General features: G+C 38.0%; 2 protein-coding genes and 1 non-coding gene across 3 annotated transcripts; 1 reads left to right on the top strand and 2 right to left on the bottom strand.

Moving 5' to 3' along the window:
- Nucleotides 1-4,858: 4,858 nt before the first annotated feature.
- On the bottom strand, nucleotides 4,859-9,265 carry LOC140755435 (facilitated trehalose transporter Tret1-like). The gene is made up of 3 exons (XM_073090694.1): nucleotides 9,028-9,265; nucleotides 8,336-8,474; nucleotides 4,859-6,314 (listed from the first exon to the last, which is right to left on the bottom strand). The coding sequence occupies exons 1-3, from the start codon at nucleotides 9,091-9,093 to the stop codon at nucleotides 5,056-5,058; spliced, it is 1,464 nt and encodes a 487-aa protein (XP_072946795.1). The 5' UTR covers nucleotides 9,094-9,265; the 3' UTR covers nucleotides 4,859-5,055.
- Nucleotides 9,266-15,717: 6,452 nt separating this feature from the next.
- On the bottom strand, nucleotides 15,718-15,789 carry TRNAE-UUC (transfer RNA glutamic acid (anticodon UUC)). Its single transcript has one exon. It is a non-coding gene; the product is annotated as a tRNA-Glu (tRNA).
- A 1,056-nt stretch (nucleotides 15,790-16,845) lies between these two features.
- LOC140755552 (facilitated trehalose transporter Tret1-like) lies at nucleotides 16,846-23,351 on the top strand. Its single transcript, XM_073090841.1, has 3 exons — nucleotides 16,846-17,046; nucleotides 21,486-21,624; nucleotides 22,056-23,351. The coding sequence occupies exons 1-3, from the start codon at nucleotides 16,984-16,986 to the stop codon at nucleotides 23,252-23,254; spliced, it is 1,401 nt and encodes a 466-aa protein (XP_072946942.1). The 5' UTR covers nucleotides 16,846-16,983; the 3' UTR covers nucleotides 23,255-23,351.
- The last annotated feature ends 774 nt before the right edge of the window (nucleotides 23,352-24,125 follow it).

The raw sequence follows: 24,125 nt of genomic DNA, 5'->3' as shown, positions 1-24,125 counted from the left end.
GGATCAGGCCATAGTCCACCGCGCTGGCCAAGTGCGTATTGGTAGACTTCACATACCTTTAAGATTTTTTTTTTTTTTTTTTTTTATTATAAATCTCTCAGGTAGGCAGGTTTCCTCACGATGTTTTCCTTCACCGTTTAAGCAAGTGATAATTAATTTCTAATACGCACATAAATTTGAAAATCAGAGGTGCGTGCCTGGGATTTGAACCTCGGACCCCTCGATCGAGAGGCCGTGTTCCTTAACCACTAGGCTATCACTGCAATATCCACACACCAGCACACATAAATATCCAAAGTGTTCCGAAGCATTACTCTGATCTTCTGGCATCCATTAGCAGTAATCACATTGACGCGCTTCTTATCTCCGAATCTTTTCTTAAACCTACGCTGCCCTCTGCTCTATATACACTTCCTGGTTTTTGTCTTATCCGCAATGACAGAGTAGGTAAAGGTTGTGGGGGTGTTGCAATTTATTTGCGTTCCGATATCCCACACAAAATCGTCAGCTCGTCCCCCGCAGAATATTCCGAATCTGCCGAATACTTATTTTTAGAAATATCCCTAAACTATAATAAAATGTTACTTGCCGTATTCTACAGTCCAAATTTACACATTGATTACTTTAACAATTTTGACAAAGTATTGTCAGATTTTTGCCCTATGTACGAACATGTCATTGTAATGGGGGATTTCAATACTTGCATGATCAAAAACGATTCTCGCTCCGCTAAACTTCTAAATGTATTATCCTCTTTCAACCTTCATCTTCTGCCACTTTCAGCTACTCACCATTTCCCTAATTGCAATCCCTCTCTTCTTGATCTGATGATCGTTTCGTCTCCTTCTAATGTTGTCTCTTATGGGCAACTTACAGCTTCTTTTTCTTACCACGATTTGGTGTACCTCTCATATCACATTCGTTGTCCTAAGCTGAAACCAAAATCTCTTCTCCTACGTAGTTATAAGGGTATAAACTTGGAGGCACTTCAGCGAGATGCCGAGGCGGTGGACTGGTCACCCGTAGTAAAAAGCACCAACATTGATGACAAGGTGGCTACCTTTACGGCGACTGTAGTTAGCTTATTTGACAAGCATGCGCCCTTACGTCGAGTCAAAATTAAGCGAAATCCTGCTCCATGGCTCACCAACGATATAAAAGCACTTATGGCTCGTAGAGATAAGGCTAAAAGAAGGTGCAAACGGTGCCCGTCTGAATCTAATCTAAGATTATTTAAAGAGTTGCGTAATCGATGCAATCGTATGTGTAGAGATGCTAAGAGACGCCATTTCCACGATTCTCTTGTCGACCGTGACCCCAAAGAAGTTTGGCGGTTTTTAAAATCTGTTGGCATCGGCAAATCTTCCACGAGCACTTGCAATGTATTTAATTCGAGCGATCTTAATAAACACTTTTCACTCTCCTCAGTACCCTTAGATCCTCAAGTTAAATCCAGTACGTTACTTGCACTTTTCAATACGCCTAAACCATTATGTAAACAATTTAGCTTTACCTCTGTGACTCAAGAGACCGTGAAAAAATCTGTTTTAGCTATTAACTCTTCTTCAATTGGTACCGATAATCTGTGCTAAAAAATGATAGTCTTAATTTTGCCATCAGTTCTTCCTACACTCACTCATTTATTTAACCACTCCCTATCTTCTGGTCTATTTCCCTCAGCCTGGAAACAGGCCTTTATTACCCCTCTTCCCAAAGTTAATAATCCTACCGCCTTGTCTCACTTTCGACCCATCTCTATCCTACCCTTCCTCTCCAAAGTGCTCGAACATATCGTTCATGTCCAGCTCGCCACCTTTTTAAATTCCAACAATCTTCTTAATCCTTTCCAATCCGGCTTCAGAACTGGACATAGCACAGTCACTGCTCTCCTAAAAGTCACAGAGGACATTCGTTTGGCTATTGAAAATAAGAAGCTTACTGTTTTGGTGTTGCTTGATTTTAGCAACGCCTTCTCAAGTGTCGACCCTGACATACTTCTGGGTATAATACCCGGCACGAGTCGTGAGCACAGGTGGGCAGTAGTGGGGGTAAGCTCGCGCATGTACACTTTTGGCACGAATGAACATGAACCGAATGACACGCGAGCCTCCAATAGACGATGTGCATTGACTGAGGAACCAATCGCGTGCAGCCCGGCACCCCGCCCCGCCCCCATGGCTTCTTCATTCCGCCAAAGAGACCGAAACATTAACTACTGCGCAGCTGTCAGTTGTGCTCACGACTCATGCCGGTCACTATATTTTACATTCAATTAATGTTTCTTCTACCGCTATAACTTGGTTTGATTCCTATCTTCGGGGTCGCTCGCAACGTGTCCGCATTGACGATGCGGTGTCTAATGCATGTGACTTAGTTGCGGGTGTTCCTCAGGGTGGCGTTCTCTCTCCGTTGCTTTTTTCTATTTTTATTAATTCCTTGACTTCCTTAATTTCTTCCAATTTTCATCTCTACGCCGACGATCTGCAGATTTACTCTCATTTTTCAGCAGAAAACACCAACTCAGCCATAGCTGCTATGAACAACGACATCAAGAATATCGTCAAATGGGCCGCATCTTTTGGAGTTTCCATCAATGCTCATAAGACACAAGCCATTATTGTAGGTAGCAGACATATACGAAGTTCCATTGATATTTCGACATTAGCACCTATCACGGTTGACGGTGTTCGTATTCCCTACGCTGACAAGGTAAGAAATCTCGGGGTTGTGATTGATACAAATCTCTCGTGGACAGCCCAAGTCAGCGAAGTGAGTCGAAAAGTTCATCATGCTTTCCATTCGTTGAGGTGCCTGCAATGTTTCTTACCCTTAAAAACTAGGATCACTCTCGCCCAAACTTTAATTCTACCCATTATCGACTATGCTGACGCCTGTTATTTGGATGCCACAGAGGAGCTCCTCAATAAACTTGAGCGCTTACAAAATTTATGTATTCGTTTTATTTTCGGTGTTCGCAAATACGATCACGTTTCTCAACTTCGTAAGGATCTCAAGTGGCTCCCAATCCGTCTTCGCAGAAACACAAGGATACTATGTCTATTATTTAATATACTCCGTAACCCCAACTATCCCACTTACCTGCGAGAACTTTTCTCTTTCGCTCGACCTCCTTACGCTCCTTGCAGAACACATATTAAGACCCTACTCAAATTTCCCTCCCATAAAACTTCTTCCTATTCCTATTCCTTCTCCGTGCATGCTGTTCGATTGTGGAATGCGCTTCCACCAAAGATTCGTGAATCTGACACTATTTCCGTATTCAAAAAGCGAGTTAAAGAGTATTATAGTTCCTTATCTAAGTAGTTCATATATATAATTTATATATAGTATATATATATATATAGTATATATATATATATATATATATATATATATATATATATATATATATATATATATATATATATATATATATATATATATGTATACATAAGTATTTATTTATATATGTATGTATAGTATAATATGTAATGTTATTTTAACATCTTTATATAAGTACACACAGATTCTACCACTCTGCACCCCCTATCCACTCACAGGTCTGCTGGAAGAAATTTCTTACAGAAATAAGCAGTGCCTTTGTACATACGATTTCTTTATATGTTTTTTTTCCTCTTGTATCTATATTGTGTGTGTGCATAAATAATAAATAAATAAATAAATAAATAAATAAATAAATAAAAAATACTAGGTATAGCAGTTTAATCTTTCCTGTGCAACTATATGTATGAATCTCTCTGAATATAGAAATGAATCACGTCGTCATAGCAAATTGTATGTCTACACCTGCTCGCAACAACTTTAGAGCGGACTAGCAGTTTGGCGTACACAAATAAGCCCAACCAAGGTAATGTTGGTTGTGTATACAAATAATAACAGGAAAAATGTAACCACACTAATGTTGGCTATGTATAAAAATAAGAAATGGAAAAAATATTTATTCGATAATTAGAAAATTATATTAAATTAATTTAAATAATTATATTAAAAAAATGACAATAACATAAAGTATCATTATTTATTAATATTAACACGTTTACAAAATACTTCGAATAAAAATACAACTGAAAATGGCGGAATTTTATTTCTCACAGATTATATAAACTTTATTGACACATGCACTATATATTTAGCATACAGATTACGCGGAAAATGAGAAATAAATTAAAAATATTTCCGTAATAAAAGGTAACCACAAGATGATAATTTTACAATAAGGTTACTTATCTGATAATTACATCAATTCATACGCGTTCAATGCTATTACAGTTTACTGATTGGTTTCGAAGTAAAGTACACAACATAACATGCAAATATAGTACTTGGTGACATTTAAATAATAGGTTTAAACCTAGTATTAATAGCGTCAAACTCACAATTATTCTCCGGGTATTATTACGATCCTTATCAGGAAAAACAAACATTATAATAATTCTTAATAATTATTTGTAAGACCAAACCAATTGATTTCCATAATTACCATAAAGTACACGAGGCCTTCCAGGGCCCCTGACCTCACGGGGGCCCCGAAAGACCAATATAAGTCAGATTTATTGCAACATTTAATTGTATTTTTAGTAAAGTGTACTCAGTTTTATTTTTAACTATTTTCCTTGATAATAACATCTTAGTTTCTAAGAACTACAGCGCAATTTAAAAAATAATTATTTAGTTTCTTTCAACGAGGCTTTAAATTCTTGTACTAGCTTAAGTTGTATTAATAAGTTTAATAATTAACTAACTTAAAACATAAACTTACTTATTTGAGTAATTTTTACATGTAATATTTACAAACCAAGTATTTGTACAAGTATTTAAAAATATTTGGACACAGTTATGTTCCAATTAATGACTAAAATATTGACAAATTCATTGACAAATTCATAACAGTATGGTAGGGAACTATGCTGAAATTTGACAAACTTGACAAATATTTGACCAAAAACATTAATTGGATTTAAGTAATTTTTTTTGTGCATTTCGCAATTAAAATTATGAGACTTGTGAAACAATGACATATTTTGTAACGCGTCATCATCTTATTATAGAAATTAACTCACTAGAAGCTTCAGTGGACACCTTTTTATCTTTGAAGCACTGTTCAATTTCCAAAAGAGTTTTATTCCTAGTCTCCGGCAAATAAATGTACAGTAAAACTGTTAAAATACCACAGGTTATACCGAAAAATAAAAACAAACCGTGTATTCCTAATTCCATAAAAATGATAGGCGAAACTTTCAATAATATTGTGCATGTGGAAATAAAAATAAATGAAGTGATTACGTAGGAGATCGCTTGGTATCTTATGGGTATAATTTCGCTGTAAATTGACATAGATATCATTCCGGGCCCACAAGTTATTGGGATTGAATAAGCTATTAAAAGGCACAATGATACTGTCGCATTCTCTTGAACTATGCCAAGTTTCGCCAAAAATAAGTAGAGAGAGATTACAAACATGAGCGCAATACTCAGAAACGCTAGATTAAAGTACAATGTCCTAGACTTGAATTTGTTTGTCAGTAAACATCCGATGTACATCCCAAAGATGGTGACGGCATCCAAAATTAACATGCCCATGTAGGCCGCGTGCTCATTACCACTCATTCTCTTAATAATATCAATTATGTATATACTACAGACGAATTTACCAGAGAAATTGTACTGAGCACCTAGTAAGATTGACAGTAATAACGGCATGTAAAATTGCTTACATTTCGCCGTTCGCACAACTGTAGAGAGATTTAATCGTTTTGTTTTACACTTTTGTCCATAACCATCTTTGTGCGAATCGATAAGATCCTGTAATTCTTTTTCTGACTCTTCACTTGTACCTCGAAGCCACCTGTGTGACTTTTCACAATCTTTAAAGCGTTTCTTACTAGCTAACCAATGCGGTGATTCAGGGTAGAAGCTTACCGTCATTGGGTAAATCGAGCTAATGATGCCTAGAACCGAAATATACTTCCAATTTAGATAAGTACCTATAGCATTTGAGGCCCAAATACCCCAGTAGAAGCTAGTAGATTGAATATTAAGGAAGATAGTTCGATATTTATGGCTGCAATACTCAGGAATGATCAGGATTAAAAATGCAGCGTTACCCGCGTTCACGAAGCCTTGGATAACTTCTGCGATGAAGATGTGGTAGGGTTGAGAGCTGAAGTACATGATGATGTTGGTAATGAACAAACCGATGACACCAGTGAGGAATGGTGCCTTCCTCCCGGTGCAATGGGTGTATATTGGTATGATGAAGACCCAGGGAATTGCTGATAAGTTTGGCAAAGTATCTGTGGAAGAAATAAAAGGCTTATTATTAATTATTTTTAGGATTCTAACATATTTTTGGCTAAACAATTTAGCGGGCTTTTGGCCAAATGAAAATTGAGGTGAATAGAAAAATTAGGTATGTATTGCGAGAAATTGTCTTACAATTCTGCATTAATCTTTATTATACATATATATTTCTTATGTGCGTGTGTATGTCACTGAACTCCTCCTAAACGACTGGACTGATTGTGATGAAATTTGTTGTGTGTTCAAGGGGACTTGAGAATGGTTTAGATTCACAATTTAGTTCGTGGGAAAAGGGTTTTTTAATTAATTTTTAATTCGTAAGTAGTTATAGAATCGGAAACTATGCATTTGATCAAGTGATGATCTTTAGCAAAGTTGTTGTCCATGAGCCTACGAGGGTTTGGGAGTTGGTAAGACCAATTTTCGATAGATGGCACCACTGTCATTCCAATGCAGGTACAAATTTTCCGTTTTATGTATGTCATATTATTTCTTTAAAATGCAGGCGAAGCCGCGGGCACCACTAGTAATATTATAATAAAATATATAGGACGAGCATGCAGTCCACCTGATGGTAAATGACAAATGCCCATGAACATCAGTAATCAACCCCAGATAAGATTAGATTCCTACCTGAGGACTAAATTTGAACGAGGAAATCGGGAAGGTGTGTTTCAATTAATGCGAGCTGTCTTACATATGAGGTAATCTTAGACCTTACGTGGCAACATGTGATCGGCTTCAGGTAGAACCTGCTCTATATGGAGTTGTACAGATGTCCATACAGTGACTTACCATCAGGAGGACTGCATGCTTATTTGTTACTTCTATCTTATCATAAATGGCCAAGTTTTGAAGGTGGTAGCACCCTTTGTGGTTTGACTCCGGCGGCACCACCACCACACCTATTTCTGCCTAATAACAGCAGTGTTAAGCCCTGCTGTGTTCAGTTTTGAAGGGTTTGGTAAGGGAAACATACTCTTCCGAGGCGTTCCAGCTTAGTCCTTAGGGGTAGCGGCGCATCTGTGGCCGACCTCAGGTAGTAATTTCTAATCCTATCTGGGGTTGATTACAGATGTCCATGGGCGGCAGTAGCCGCTTACCATCAGGTGGACTGCATGCTCGTCTGCTACTCCTATATAATATAAAAAAGTGCGAAACGAACTCGCATTCGGACGGTTACATATCACCAGTTTTTTACCATGCTTTTATTAGCTTGACCTGTATGTATGTATGTAACGGAATCTTTGGACTCAATTTTTACCCTCTTTGAATGGTCCTATTTATTTAAAATTTTGATCACTTATCAAGAACCGATGACAATACACGATTATAATAATTTTGTGCCATTCATCAGGATCATCAGGATTAACGATTTTCATAGTGCGATATTTGATTTTTAATTTTATAACTATAATTATTATATTTTTTGTTTATTTATAGTATTTGTTATTATAGCGACCACTGTTATAGATCTTCTGTAAAAAAATCAAGACGTTATTACGGTTCAGGAGATAGATCCCTGTGAGAGACGGACAGACAGTGGAGCTTAATAGGGTTCTGTTTTTACCTTTAGGGTGTGGAAACCTAAAAAGGTGAACTACAAGCTCGTTAAACAAATGGAGTATATTTCGTGTACCTGGGCAATCTCCTAGGAATTTGTAGTAGGGATAATATATATGGTGCGTCGATATAACCGTTAATAAGTTTGTACAGAAACATGATGTCCAGCAGCTTCCTACGATGAAAGAGCGATTCAAGGTGAAAATGTTGCAGGCGGTCCTCATAACTCGGTAAGATTTTGGCTAATTGCAACTATAAGATAGATGCCACAAGAATCTCTTCTGTACACTCTCTAAACGCTTGCTGTATATATCGTAGTGCGGCTTTCACACGACACTGCCGTATACCAAGCAACTACTCACAAGGGCAGAGTAAATAGCTATTTTAGTGCTCGGATTTTTAAATATTTTACAGTTACGTAAAACAATCTTATAAAAAAGGTTATACTTACAAATCCATGAAGCGATTTCATCATTTATAACTTCTGAGGAATTCGGCTGGTTTCTTAATTGTGGTACGAAGACTGTTGGAGCTCCGATGCAGAGCCCAGCGATGAAGAAAGACGCCCACACCCCACTACTGATGTGTAGCTGTTGGAATTTTGAATATGTTTGATAACAAAGTAAATAAAATTTGGAAGGTGGTAGAACCCATTGTGGTTTGACTCCGGTGGCACCACCGCCACACGTCTCTCTGCCTCATAACAGTAGTGCTCGTTGCTGTGTCCTGGTTAGAAGGGTGTGGTATCGGAGACATACTTTACCGAGGCGTTCCAGCTTAGTCCTCAGGGGTAGCGGCGCATCTGTGGCCGATCTCAGATAGGAAAATCTGATCTTGTCTGGGGTTAATTACAGATGTCCATGGGTGGCAGTAGCTTACCATCAGGTGGACGGACGTCTTCTACTTATCTTAAATATAAAATTCTCGTGTCACAATATTAGTTACCGTACTCCTCCAAAACGGCTTTACCGATGTTCACCAAATTTTATATGCATATTCAGTAGGTCTGAGAATCTACTATCAATATGTCATACCCCTAAGTGATAAGGGTTGTTCACCCTTAACATTTTTTTTATTTATATGGCAACACAACGTTTACTGGGTCAGCTAGTATATATTATAAAAAATATAATGGTCACCCACCTGCCTTAGAAATAGCGTCCAGCTTTGCGTTTCTGTCACAGTCACTACCTGATACTTTGTCGCCATTTTGTCAAATGAGGGTTTTCCGACACGTTTGTTAAGCAAAATTACTCAGTGACCACAGACGTATAATTTAACTAACTATATCACGCGACTTCACTTGTATTAACTTACCTTTTTGTTTTAGGATTTCGGGCCCAAAGAGTAAAACGGATCTATTATAGTCCGCGTAAAACTGCTAGTCTGCTCTGAATATAGAAATGAATCGCGTCACCGTAGCAAATAGTAGTAGGGATTCACCGGTTCTGACTTTCCCCCCTCTCCTGGGCTTCCCCGTCCCCACGCCGCCCTGTTTGCCACGATCGAGGGGCGAGCCCGGCTAAAAAAAAAAAAATTGGTGTCAAAATGGGGGTTTCCGACCACGCCCGATCGATTGCACGCATTTATTTTACGCTATCTCCTTTGCTTACGAAGTTAGCTTTTATGAATAACGACCTCTAATTCATTATCTAATCACCTCCTTATCTCATTAAGCTCGCTATGTCCATATAACAATACGGACCTTACTTATCTAATCACCACTCGCTGTCCTCACAACATAATAGGGTCATTATCACTGTGTCTGTAATGATCGAGGTATGCGCATGGTAATGCAATAAAAAAATCTTCGTATTGACATTGTTTATTATTTCCAAAACAACCTTTTGAACAATTGCGATACTACAATATCGTTTATCAATTTATCCTCACAAAACAGGCTTAAAAAATGTTTGAGTGTATTTCCATAATACATGTAATGCAAGTATGTAAGACTATATTCTCCACAAACTGAAGACCAATCAAGTTGTATTCTATATCTATTAAAATCCCAATGCTTTGCGTTCCTTCTTAAAAAGGCTTTGTGATGGCCTGTTGGTGGTCGACCGTATGAATCAAAATACCCACCGATGCCATTTCTGTCTATGTACATGCCTACCCAGTGAGAGCCTGGTTCACTGTCAGGGTCCAAATTACTTAAATTAAATAGGTATAATCCAAATAATAAACAATGTCAATACGAAGATTTTTTTTATTGCATTACCATGCGCATACCTCGATCATTACCGACACAGTGATAATGACCCTATTATGTTGTGAGGACAGCGAGTGGTGATTAGATAAGTAAGGTCCGTTTTGTTATATGGTCATAGCGAGCTTAATGAGATAAGGAGGTGATTAGATAATGAATTAGAGGTCGTTATTCATAAAAGCTAACTTCGTAAGCAAAGGAGATAGCGTAAAATAAATGCGTGCAATCGATCGGGCGTGGTCGGAAACCCCCATTTTGACACCAAACTTTTTTCTTTTTTTTTAGCCGGGCTCGCCCCTCGATCGTGGCAAACAGGGCGGCGGGGGGACGGGGAAGCCCAGGAGAGGGGGGAAAGTCAGTGCCCCAGAACCGGTGAATCCCTACTACTGCAAATTCTATGGCTACACCTGCTCGCAACAACTTCAGAGCGGACTAGCAGTTTGGCGGGGACTATACTAAGCCGCTGTCTGTACCTTATCAGTTGTGGAGTTGACATATCGTGTGACGTGTAGTACCGGGGTCATTTGGACGCTAAGGCCAAGTTGGCGTCAAAAAAGCTGGGCGTCTTAAACAGGGCGAAGCAGTACTTCACTGCGGGGCAACTCCTTTTGTTGTATAAGGCACAAGTGAGACCCCACATGGAGTACTGCTCCCATCTCTGGGCAGGGGCACCCCAATACCAACTTAACCCACTTGACTCCGTGCAGAAACGCGCGATCCGAATCGTCAACGACCCCAGGACCTCCGATCGGTTAGAACCTTTAAGCTTGCGGAGGGACATAGGTTCCCTCTGCGTGTTCTACCGGCTTTACAATGGTGAGTGTTCCGAGGAACTATTTGACCTGGTGCGGACGTCACCATTCCTCTATCGCACCACTCGTCGAAGGATGAAGTTCCATCCACACCAACTGGACTCGTGGCGGTCCTCCACGGTTCGGTTTGCACGGACGTTCTTGCCACGGACGTGCAAGATGTGGAATGAACTTCCTCCTGAGGTATTCCCGGAGCGCTATGACATGGGGTTCTTCAAAAAAGGTGTAAAAAGAGCTCTCCTCCAAAGCCGGCGATGCATTGGCGACTCCTCTGGTGTTGCAAATGTCCATAGGCGACGGTGACTACTTTCCATCAGGTAGCCCGCCTGCCTCATCGTTTAGGTATAATTATAAAAAAAAAGAAAAAAAAAACCTACATCTGTTACACAGGACCCATTTTTTTAAACCGGAATATGTTACACAGGACCTATTTTTTTAAATTAGTGTTGGTCTAAGGTCGTCGGAGGCCCACGGCGGACATTTGAATGGAGGCCTCCAGTGTAAAAAAATATCTAATTTTATGTCATGGACTGGATTCGCCGAAAAATAGGTAGGTTTCAGTGACCTTTTTTCGCTGTTTTATACATATTTTACAGATTCTTTGATTGACTACTTATTGTAGCAACTGTATTTGGGCCCAAGGATCGGGTCCCCAGGGCGGACTGCCCCATTAGTCCGCAAGAGATAGATCTACTTACACTTTATTTTTTACAACGTATGAATGCCGGAAATGGCCGCTATAACAACAAATACAAAAATTAAAAGCTCTAAAGTAAATGGAGATTCCCATAGAAGAAATCGCCATTATTCGCCGTTTTTCGTTATAACTATTGAACGCTAATAGGAATAGAATTTTATTTCAAACAGAGCCCTTTGATAAGTAATTTTACTTATCAATGGCCTTAAAATAAATAAAGTATTTCAAAAAGTAATCAACTAATTACCTTAGACTCTAAAAATATGCTATAAGGCTTAGAGCATATTTTTCATGATCATTATTGTGCCGTCTGGACATCTGAAAAGCCTTGATAAGATCATATTTCTACCTTAAATTGGCAACAAATGTGTACCCTGTGAACTAAGTTAAGTCACCTCGTGTAAGTATGTCTCCCTTACCACATACTTCAAACAAGAACACGGCAGAACTACACTGCTGTTATAACAGAAATAGATGTGGCGGTGGTGCCGGAGTCGAACCACAGTGGAATCTACCACGATCGAATATTCTAATAGATAAACTTACAAACAGACACAAACATTATTTATATGTAGGGGGAGTCCGGGAGAGATTACCCGCCTTCCACTAAAATGCTCATAAATCTTTCCATTCTTACAAAATTGCTATTTCTATAGATTGTATCTGAAGCCTCATTATTTATCTATATTTTCTTATAAGAAAGTTTAATACATTATTAATAGTTTATGAGTAATTAACGATTTCTACCAAATTGACATTTGGCTAATATCTCCCGCCTGGGTGGGAGACTTGACCCTCCAACTAGGGAGCCTTTACCCGGGTTTAAAAATAGGCAAAATAATTATTGAAAATTGTAATTCTACAAATATTGTAATTCTACATAATACAAATTGAATCATAAGAATATGGTACATAATGTTACATAGTAAATGAGGACACGAACAAGGTACTTTGGGCATCTTTGATATGTATATACATTGAGATTCCTCCTCGGCCAAAATTGATGGTGAATTGGCCCTAGACGTTTCATTTATGAATACTGATGCTGATGTTGAAGGCTCTGATTGACGTTGTACAATAAATGTTGAATGTAATTCGATAGTGGTTACATTTGGAGGTAGTTCTGCAGCTACTGAGAGTTAAGAAATCGAAGAAACATCTTGCTCTTGCAGTTCACTAGTCATTCCTCTATCTGTTACCGCGGAGCATAAAAAGTCTTCATCTGTAAAGGTGTCGGGGTTAAAGGGGTGTATCTCATTTTATCAAAATCCACTCAAAAATTGGATTAGCTAATAGTCTACGACATAATAGTTCTTACAAATCTGGGTATATTGTAGATCGTAACAGTTCGTCCTGGGTTACTTATCATCCAATTATTCATGGCTGAGTTATATCTAGTCTTGAAAGATGAATAAATGGCAACATGTTTGTAATGGGGTGGTAAAGTCAGCAAAGTTACTCCATTTGATTTTGCGTATTTCACGACTTCAATAATGACATGACTTTCGTGGTTGTAGAGGATAAACAGAAAACGATTTTGAAGAGACGCGTTGGAATATTTCACAAAATGCTCCCTAAATTTGACAAAATCTTGTTGGTTTGAGGTTTTCAAAGAAATCAGCTTTTTTTATTAAAGCTGATTTGGACAAACTTGTTGCTTATCAATATCGCCTAAAGCATTTCTTATTACTGACAAATATAAATTACTTCTGTTTCTATCTGTTTCTTTTTTTGCTTATATTTGAAAGGCTTTTTGGATGATTATCTGAAATAAAATAAAAAAATATTGCGGGAGAAACGAGACTGATAGCGGGAGAGATTACCCTGGGTAAGGTCTCCTCCCAACGCCGGGGTAAAGTCTCCCACCCCACGCCAAGCTGTCTGTTATTAAATTTTTATAAAAAACTATGACACCTAAGTACAAGCTGTCTGCCGTGAATGTTACTAGGATATTATCACTTACGATGTATATAAATGACGTGCTGAAATTTATTCACAGTAAACAATAGAAATCAAATATAGAAAATTGAAAAAAGTTACTTTCCGGGCACGAAAACGTATTATAATTTCTCACTTCTAAACCAAACTGCCGATTGCAACGGCATCGCGTAAGCGAGGTGGGGGGCGCCTATGGAGTTTAAAAAAATTGACAACGTCGCAATATCTAGTTCTGCAAAGGTTCTGTGAGCAGTGGCTAATATCTCCCACCTGCTAAACTCTCCCGGACTCCCCCTACACAATATATTGTCACATTCCATTCGTCTATGTAAGGCAATTTGCGATTTAAATAAATTAAACTGAATTATAAAGATTGAGTACTTTGTTATTAAATTACTTTGCTAACGTTTTTAACTAAAAAAACAGACTGGGCTTCTGAACCAAATTATTGAAGACATAAGTATTACACTATTCACAAAAGTCTAAAAGTAAACTATTTGGCCCCACCCCTACAAAAGTTTTTCTACGACTTATGTTAGTAATACTCTATCCAATTTTTACCAACCAAAGTATAAAGAAATCGTCAACAGTCGTTCTTTGGTAGGAAAAACATTGGATTGTCCGTATAGTCCCAGGACCAGGACCCTTACCATGAGTTTTCAAGACATCCGACAATTTTACGTTACGTTTACTCAATCCAATATTCTATTCCGTTTGCTTCAGTAGACTGAGTAAACGTAACAATAAGTAAGTACTCAAGTCTTTCTGTCTGCCTCACATGTTCGCAAAAAAGAGAGATAAAACATAAAGCGCCATTTTGTCTATTTAGACATTTAATGTTACGTTACTGACACTATAGGTCTGATACAATCTGCTAGGGCGCTGATTGGAAATCGTATGGGCAAATACGTAAACAAATACCAAAATAGTCATATTTGTCGAAACGTAAAAACTCATGGTAAGGGTACAGAATAGGGCTACGGTATCCCCGTAAGTGTCTGTCGTAAGTGGGGACTTAAAAGGGGTTTCCGGGGTTGCAGGCGGCAAGAGTGGGAGCTCAAACCCCACCGTCCAGCCAGCGACCCCGGTAGACACATACCGTTGTAATCACCAGATGATGTGAGAGGAGTGTACTGTGCTCCCCCCAGTGCATCAGCCAGAGCATCATCCCCCAGGCATCGCGTTTTAGAGGACTGCGGTTGTGTTCCATCGGAGATCCCGGAGTTCTCCACCAAATGCCGATAACGACTATCGGGTGGGTTTTAGTGTGGTAAAAATCCCACATAACCCGGCGTCGCTCCCACGACGTCGGGTACCTTTAGAAGGTTTCCCGCTCGTGAAAGAAAAGGCAAAGTATTGGATAGATTCATTATTAACAACAAGTATTAAATGAATACATGATATTTCTGAAGGTGGTAGAACCCTTTGTGGTTCGACTCCGGTGGCACCACGAACACACCTATTTCTGTTATAACAGCAGTGTTAAGCGCTGCTGTGTTCTAATTTCAAGGGTGTCGTAAGGTTATCCGAGGCGTTCCAATTTAGTCTTCAGGGGTAGCGGCGCATTTGTGGTCGATCTCAGGTAGGACTCTAATATTATCTGGGGTTGATTACAGATGTCCATAGGATGTAACAACTCGCCATCAGCTGGACTGCATGCCCGTATGCCCCTTCTGTTATAAAATAATTGGTCATTGTAGTATCTGTTATCATGGCAGTCATAGAAGTAAATGTACTTTTTGAAATTTTGAACTGTTCACCTATTACGGTTCTATAGGTAAAGCAAACGTCGGAAAATAGCGGTTTAGTATATGGGGCTCGTTATATATTGAACTTTTTTATTTTCAGTATTTGTTGCGGACACCGTTCGTAAACCCAGTGTTTATCCATTAGAGATAGAGCCCTGTTACAGAGGGACAGCGGAGGGTTAGTAAGAGGGTTCCGTGTTTACCCTTTGGGTACGGAACCCTAAAAACGCTGTTAATATTATTTTAATCAATGAATAAATTTTACGTGCAATTTAACCTAGTACTTCACACATCTTTATGAGAAAATTTATGAAAAATATTTTTTTAATTAAAATATTTTTATTTAAAAATTATTAATATAAATTAAATTTAGAGTAAAAAAAAGCTAAAAAAATATTATAAAAAAGAGACAATGGCTTGGATAGTTTCCCGTACCGGGAATCGAACCCGAGCCTCCTGGGTGAAAGCCAGGTATCCTAGCCACTAGACCATACGGGATATGTCTAACAGTTTCAAATTTTGAAACAGTATTTAAGTGTTATGTTGTTTTTTATTATTTTTTTTATCCGTTTGTAATGTTGTTATGTTTTTTGAACGAATGTATGTCTCATTCTTTGGCACTCCATACCGCCCAAACGGCTGATAGATTTTAATAAACATACATTCAACGAAATTTAAATATTTATAAAAAGCCAAAAAAATATTATCTAGACGTAGGTTATGAAGCTAAATTATATTTAAGTATATTTATGTACTTAATTAGGTTTTTTTTTATAATATAGGAGTAGTAGACGAGCATGCAGTCCACCTGATGGTAAGTGGCTACTGCCGCACATGGATGTAATCAACCCCAGATAGGATTAGATATTCCTACCTGAGTACTTTGAAGTACTTTGGTGTGGTAAGGGAGACAGACTTTTCCGAGGCGTTCCAGCTTAGTCCTCAGGGGTAGCGACGCACCTCAGTTTACGTTTTGACAAATATGTCTGTTTTGGTATTTGTTTAGGTATTTGCCCATACAAATTCCAAACAGCGCCCCTAGCGGATTGTATCAGAACTATAGTGTCAGTAACGTAACATTAAATGTATAAATTGACAAAATAGCGCTTTATGTTTTGTCTCTCTTTTTTGCGAACAAGTGAGGCAGACAAAAGACTTGAACACTTACTTATTGTTACGTTTACTCAGTCTACTGAATCAAACGGAACAGAATAATGGATTGAATATACGTAACGTAAAATTGTGGGATGTTTTGAAAACTCATGGTGATGCCTGCTCGTAGTACTCTTATTTTATAAAAAAACGCTCGAAAAACGTTTCGTTGTGCAGAGTATAGTCCGCGCCAGACTGCTAGTCCGCTCTGAAGTTGTTGCGAGGAGGTGTAGTCATACAATTTGCTATGGCGACGCGATTTATTTCTACATTCAGAGCGGACTAGCAGTTTTACGCGGACCATACGATGAAAAAGGTTTAAATACTGACTTATCGTTAAAAGGTAAAAAAACAACATCACGTTTAAAAGAATTTAATCGCTTTAAACTTATTTGGGAGTGTCGTACAAATATTATTCAACGGAAAATAATAACGAGATAGAATCAGAATTCATATGATTCGGAGATAATAATATGTTACGGTATTCTGTGCATTTGATTTGAGTGTAGTTAACATTTAATAGACTTGTCATTCGTTAACATGTCCGGAAACTACCAAGTTGTTGGGTTGTCGGAGGAATCGAAAAAACCGTTTTTAAGACAGGTAAGTGTTTTTCATAAACTATGAAAATATACCCAGCGAAAGACAACAAGGGTACGCAAACTATTTATTTATTTATTGTTTAATGTTAAGAAGAACGGTTATGCACCAATTACACTTATTAACAATCATTATAAATAATACATTTCTATAGACAGATAAAAATAAATTATATAAATTCACAATGTCGATGTTGATTATAATAATAGAATAAAAATAATAATAATAATAATAAAAAATGTCAATGATGATAAGAGAAAAGTTATGAAAATACAATAGTTAAGTATTAAATGTTACATTGTTTCCATGATTATTCAAAATTCTAATAATTATATTAAAAAAAAAAAGAAACTATGACCTGCGAACAAACTAGTGGCGTAACTATACCGTATGAGACCCGTAGCAAATTAATGGAATGTTTGTCATATTGTAATTTAATTTTACAAACGTCTGATAGACGTTATTCACGAATAAGTAGTACTTTAGTGATTGTTTCGTCCTAGTGACTGTTTTTACCACGCTTTTATTCAGTTTGACCTGTATGTATGTAACGGAATTTTGAACTCGATTTTTACCACTTTGAAAAGTCCGATTTTAAAATTTTGACCCGATCACAAGACACGATTTTAATAATTTTATCTCATTCTCTTCATCAGGACCGTCAGGAATCAGGATTTACGATTTTTCTTGTGCTATTTTAGCGTGGTTTTTGGTTTTAAAACTATTGATACTGCGTTTTAGCGATAGTATCATTTTCGATGGCGCGTTTTGGCGGAAACGAGCGTTAAGTAACCGCATCGTTTTTACGTCCATTTGTAGTTCGTTATTGTATTACAGTACAAGTGAATTATTTATTTTGGTGTCATTTTATTACATTTAACGTGTTTATTCAAATGGTATGTTACAAATACGTATTTACTTTACAAACTTATTATAGGTATATAGGTACGTCAACAAATAGCTAACTCCTAAACACATGTTTGTTTTACAAACTTATTACATAGGTATACTCGTACGTAGGCGTCAAATAAATAGCTAATTTCTATTGTTTAGACATAGATTAGTAAAGATACTTCGCCGCCTTGAAATTGATTGAAGCCACAAATGGCTTATTATCGTAAGTTCTTTTTTTGAATTCTTGACAAATAAAAACATTTTTAGAGAAAATTTACGAATAAATAACTAATACTACGTAATTTACATGAATTTACATAATAAATAAATAATTATTTCAAATATTTTAGGTATATTTTAGCACGGAGACGTGTCAAAACTTTTTTACGCGACTGTTTCAATTCTCAAAACTGGGTACATTTTCTAGTTAGGAATGAGTAATCTTTACTAATCTATGTGTTTAGATTAGAGGCTTCTCTGCCTTATCAGGATTTGTGAGTTAAAGGTCAAATCTTCTGTCATATAGATATATCTGCTTTAAAACCTTATTACATATTCAAATACCTAACTCGTATGATATATGTATAGGCTCCTCTACATCATCAGGGTTGAAGATTTGAAAGTCAAATTTTCATTATATCTTATTATCTTAGATATTAAAATTCAGTTGGGTTGGCAGAAGCTAAGTTATCATTATTTATCTAAAAAACAGGGGTAATGATAGAGTTCCTCCCACAGGTTCCATCCCATAAATCAATAATCCCATCATCCGATCAAACTAATGTCGACCACAGAAGCGGTGTTACCCCTGAGGACTAAGTTGCCTCGAGAAAGTATTTCTCTTACTAGCCTCCCAGACCCTATCTTCAAACCAGAACACAGCAGCGCTTAACACTGCTGTTATAACAGCAATAGGTGTGGCGGTGGTGCCGCCGGAGTCGAACCACAAAGGGTTATCCAATCTATATGAGTTATGGAGTTTTTTTTTATGCTTTATATAACTTGTAGAAAATATTTGTTGCAAATATTTTTGTAATGAATTTTACTGAAATAATAGTACAATACAATACGAGGACGAAACATTTTTTTCTGACAAGTGTGAGTTTGCAGGCCGAGCCGCAGGCGAGGACTGCAATCACACGAGTCAGAAAAACATTTTTCGTCCGCGTGTTGTATAAAATTTTATATTACGGGGTCGGAAATGGGGGTTTTGCGCACGCGAAGCGTGCGTAAAACGTCCATTTACGCACGCCGTGATATAAAATATTTTGATTTGATCGCAACATTCAAGTGACAAAATTGTTGACTTGTTGAGTGAATAAAGTCGGTCACATTTCGAGCGTAATTATTATAGCCTTGTCAATATACGCAGCCATGTTGTTTTTAAAATATTTCAATTGTTTCTGAATTATAACGATTAATAATACTACGAATTGTTTTGTACAATACAAACTTTAAGATCTGAGATTGGTTAATGTAACATACATTCGTATTTATAGTTAAAAAAATATGTTAATTATGCTAAATGTTTATTTTTTTATTAGCACGATTCAATCTTAGCTTTAGGTAGAACACTTTGTAGTTCGACTCCGGCGGCACCACCGCCACACCTATTTCTACCTAATAACAGCAGTGTTAGGCGCTGCTGTGTTCCGGTTTGAAGGGTGTGGTAAGGGAGACAGACTTTTCCGAGGCGTTCCAGCTTAGTCCTCAGGGGTAGCGGCGCATCTGTGGCCGACCTCAGGTAGGAATATCTAATCCTATCTGGGGTTGATTACAGATGTCAATGGGCGGCAGTAGCCACTTATCGTCAGGTGGACTGCATGCTCGTCTGCTACTCCTATAATATAAAAATAAAATATATAAATAGGTAATCCAAAATTTTATTGATTCGCTTGCCGTTAGAAATCGATGACAATTATACGCATTATTCTTATCTCCCGGGAACAGTATTTTTTCGGGATAAAAGTTGTCATATGTCCTCTTCTGAACTCCTGACAACGTGTATACAAAATTTCATGACAATCACTTATGTAGTAAGGCGAGAAAGCGTAGCAAACAAACAAATACACAAAATCACTTTCGCATTAATAATATTCATTGCAGCAGCAGCAGCAGCAGCAGCAGTGATAGCCTAGTGGTTAAGAAACGCGGCCTCTCGATCGAGGGGTCCGAGGTTCATATCCCAGGCACGCACCTCTGAGTTTCAAATTTATGTGCGTATTAGAATTTAATTATCACTTGCTTAAACGGTGAAGGAAAACATCGTGAGGAAACCTGCATACCTGAGAGATTTATAAAAAAAAAAAAGAAATCTTAAAGGTATGTGAAGTCTACCAATACGCACTCGGCCAGCGCGGTGGACTATGGCCTAATCCTTCTCATTCTGAGAGGAGACCCGTGCCCAGCAGTGGGACAGTAATGGGTTGATGATGAATATTCATTAGGATGTGTATTATGTAGTTTCAGATAATGTACATTTAAATCTGGATTAGCTATTATTTAGGTATGTTCATATACAGCGTAACAGGAAAAAGGTTCCGTCACCTCAGCCTAATTATAAGCATTTTTACACATTACATCAAGAATATTTTGATTGATTTATCTCCTGCGTAAAGACAAAACTAACAACGCACTTTGTATAATAAATACTTATAATTATCATTTTTACGACATATCACGGTGATGATTTATAGTTTTGCGTTCATATTGCTTTTAATTGAATTAATTTATATCTTACGTGTCTTTTAGGTGTAATTAGGTACTTAAAATAAAATAAATGTGTTTTATTTGAAGGCTAGGTTGCTTCTTTCTATATATATATTTTAAATTCGATTGCACATTCATGTCACATCGCATAAGACAATAGGGTTTTAATAATATTGAAGTGGCCAACGAGCATGCAGTGCACCTGATGATGGCTACTTTAGCACGGACATCTATAATCAATCTAAGATAGGATAAGATATTCTTCGGTCACGGAGACGCCATAGCCTTGAGGACTAAGCTGGAATGCCTCGGTTAAGTATGTCTCTTTCCACACGCTTCAAACCAGAATACAACAGCACTTGCAGCAGAATACACTGCTGTTATTACAGAGAGGTGTGGCGGTGGTGCCCCGGAGTAGAACCACAGAGGATTCTAGCACCATAAGCCTGAATATTGCAAAGTAGTATTACTAGTAATTAATTGTGAGGAATACGCCACCCTTTTATTACCCCACTTCATAGATTAGTAACGACTAACGATACTTTGCCGCCTTGAAATTGAATGAAGCCACAAACGGCTTATTAGTAAGTTCTTTTTTTGAATTCTTGTCAAATAAAACATTTTTAGAGAAAATTTACGAATAAATAATTAATACTGCGTAATTTACATAATAAATAAATAATTATTTCAAATATTTTAGGGACATTTTAGCACGGAGACGTGGCAAAACTTTTTTACGCAACTATTTCAATTCTCAAAACTGGGTACATTTTCTTGTTAGGAGTGAGTAATCTTTACTTATCTATGCCCCACGTCCATTATTTTTATGTATTTTACAGTTACACATAGCAAGCGGTGTGTGGGCGTTATTTTTTATGAATGGACTTTGCACCGGCGCACCAACTGTGTTCATACCGCAGCTAAGAAGACAAGCGAACTCTACGGAGTATATTAATGATGAACTAGCGTCATGGCTTTGTGAGTAAATAATCATCATCTTCAACACATTATTGTCCCACTGATGGCACGGGTCTCAAGTCCATACTGGTCTGACGCACAAAGGCTTCCGGGTTGACCCTGGACAAACATCTGAAAAATTAAATCCCAAGCACGACCCTCTGATTTTGCAAAGTTATGTGCGTATTACAAATCAATTATCACTTGCTTAAACGGTGAAAGAAAACATCGTGAGGAAACCTGCATTCGTGAGAAATCTAAAAAAATGTTTTCAAAGGTATGTGAAGTCTACCAATATACACATGGCCAGCGCCTATGACTATGGCCTAATCCTTCTCACTCGTAAAGAAGACCCGTGACGAATGGGACAGTAATGGGTTGATGATGATGATGATGAAATACTTAACATAACGTTCCAAGACTTAATAATTTATCAACAATTTCTTCCACAGATTCCTTGTCAAACCTCTCAGCGATCCCATGGGTGTTCATCTTACCATCCTTCACACAAAGCATCGGGCGGAAGACACCCTACCTCGCCGCCTGCTTCGCGATGTCGACTTGCAACATCATCTTGTACTTCAGCACAAACCCTTACCATATCCTCATAGCTGAAGCGTTACAAGGCTTCGTAAACGCAAGCAACACATCCGTACTCTTCCACATAATACCAGAATACTGCAACCCTATCTATCGTACTATGTTTCTCAATATCCAATCCACGAGCTTCTACTGGGGTATGTGGGCGTCGAATGCTATCGGTACCTTTTGCAACTGGAAATACATTCCTATTTTAGGCTTCATTAGCTCTCTTTACGCTATCACTGTTGTATGTATCCCGGAGTCGCCGTACTGGTTGGCGAGTAAGAAACGGTTTCGAGAATGTGAAACCTCTCATAGATGGTTACGTGGTACTACTAACGACGCAGAAACTCAGCTACATGACCTTGTTAAGTCGCAAACAGAAATAAAAAATAAAACTGTAATAACATTTGTGAGAAAAGAATTCTATCTACCACTTATGTTAGCGATTTTAGTCAGCGCTCAGTATATCTTCTCTGGTAAATTTGTCTGTAGTATATACGCTATTGATATTATTAAGAAGATTACGAAAAATGAAGATACAGCGTATATAGGCATGTTAATCTTGGATGGAATAACTGTTGTGGGCATGTATGTTGGTTCTGTTCTCTCAACCTTGAAAACGAGGTCATCCTACCTGACATTGTCTTTCCTAAGCATTGGTTTCATGTTTACTATTTCCCTCTACTTGTATTTAGTTAAAATGGGTGTCGTTTTTGAAAATAACATAATATCTCTTTGTCTTTTAGTCGCGTATTCCTTAGTAATCAGTGTAGGTCCAATGATTCAATCTTTATCGATTTATAGTGAAATAATACCAGTTAAATACCAACGTATATCGTATATGATAGCGTCATTCACGTTTTTGTCCTCGTGTACCGCCATGTTGAAATTTTCACCGTATATATTCAAAGAATTTGGAATACACGGCTCTTTTCTGTTTTACGGCATTTCGTCCGGTATTTGTACTGTTTTATTGTACTTTTATTTGCCGGAAACGAATAATAAAACGCTTCTTGAAATAGAAGAGTGTTTTAAAGATAAGTCGGAAACGGAACCTTTGAGATAGGTATTTGATGAATTAAACTTGATATATTAGACTGTATAACAAATAATACTCAGGAAATAATCTGTTATAGTCGTGCCAAACTTCTAGTCCGCTCTGAAGTTGAAGGTGGTAGAACCCTTTGTGGTTCGACTCCGGCGGTACCACCGCCATACCTATTTCTACCTAATAACAGCAGTGTTAGGCGCTGCTGTGTTCCAATTTGAAGGGTGTGGTAAGGAAGACAGACTTTTCCGAGGCGTTCCAGCTTAGTCCTCAGGTGTAGCGGCGCATTTGTGGCCGGCCTCTGGTAAGAATATCTAATTCTATCTGGGGTTGATTACAGATGTCTATGGGCGGCAGTAGCCACTTACCATCAGGTGGACTGCATGCTCGTCTGCTACTCCTATATTATTAAAAAAAAAGTTGTCAAGTGTAGTCAGAGAGGCAATGCGGTGGAACACAACCACAAGCATATACTCCGTAGCAACAGTAAGAGCATACTAACTGCGCGATGTGCCCGCAGGCGAGTGCTGTGGCGGGGTGCCGCGCTGTCGCTATCCCGCTGATATCTACAATTTGCTGTTGCGACGACTCATTTCTATATTCAGAGCGAACTAGAAGTTTGGCGCGGACTCTACCCTAACTAATATTATTTTGGCGGCGGAAGATCTTCGTGTGCTAGGTGATCATGCCCAGGCAGCGGCCGTGCTTCGAAGCTTCGAAACTTCGATAGCGCGATTCAGAATACTCGTGGCGCCATCTCTTGGCGCGTTGCGGGAAATCGCCACATTAAAAGTAATGCAAATGTGAGTTTGTTTCTTTGCTACTTTCACATCTTAACTAAATAACCGATTGTCATGAAATCTTCTCACGTTGTCAGGTTTAGAAAAGG

The sequence above is a fragment of the Epargyreus clarus genome, unplaced genomic scaffold, assembly GCF_041222505.1.
Source record: "Epargyreus clarus isolate Ecla_fem2 unplaced genomic scaffold, WU_Ecla_fem_2.2 ptg000033l, whole genome shotgun sequence".
Taxonomy (NCBI): Eukaryota; Metazoa; Arthropoda; class Insecta; order Lepidoptera; family Hesperiidae; genus Epargyreus; species Epargyreus clarus.
Note: the sequence above shows the minus strand (reverse complement) of the source record. Positions and strands in the feature narration are given on the sequence as shown.

Excerpts from the sequence above, each read along its gene's own strand:
- LOC140755435 (XM_073090694.1), bottom strand. The coding sequence starts at position 9,093 with ATGGCGACAAAGTATCAGGTAGTGACTGTGACAGAAACGCAAAGCTGG. Across the intron at positions 8,475-9,027 it reads GGACGCTATTTCTAAGGCAG|CTACACATCAGTAGTGGGGT; the intron begins GTGGGTGACCAT and ends AAATTCCAACAG. Across the intron at positions 6,315-8,335 it reads TGAAATCGCTTCATGGATTT|ATACTTTGCCAAACTTATCA; the intron begins GTAAGTATAACC and ends TTTCTTCCACAG.
- LOC140755552 (XM_073090841.1), top strand. The coding sequence starts at position 16,984 with ATGTCCGGAAACTACCAAGTTGTTGGGTTGTCGGAGGAATCGAAAAAA. Across the intron at positions 17,047-21,485 it reads AAAAACCGTTTTTAAGACAG|TTACACATAGCAAGCGGTGT; the intron begins GTAAGTGTTTTT and ends TGTATTTTACAG. Across the intron at positions 21,625-22,055 it reads TGAACTAGCGTCATGGCTTT|ATTCCTTGTCAAACCTCTCA; the intron begins GTGAGTAAATAA and ends TTTCTTCCACAG.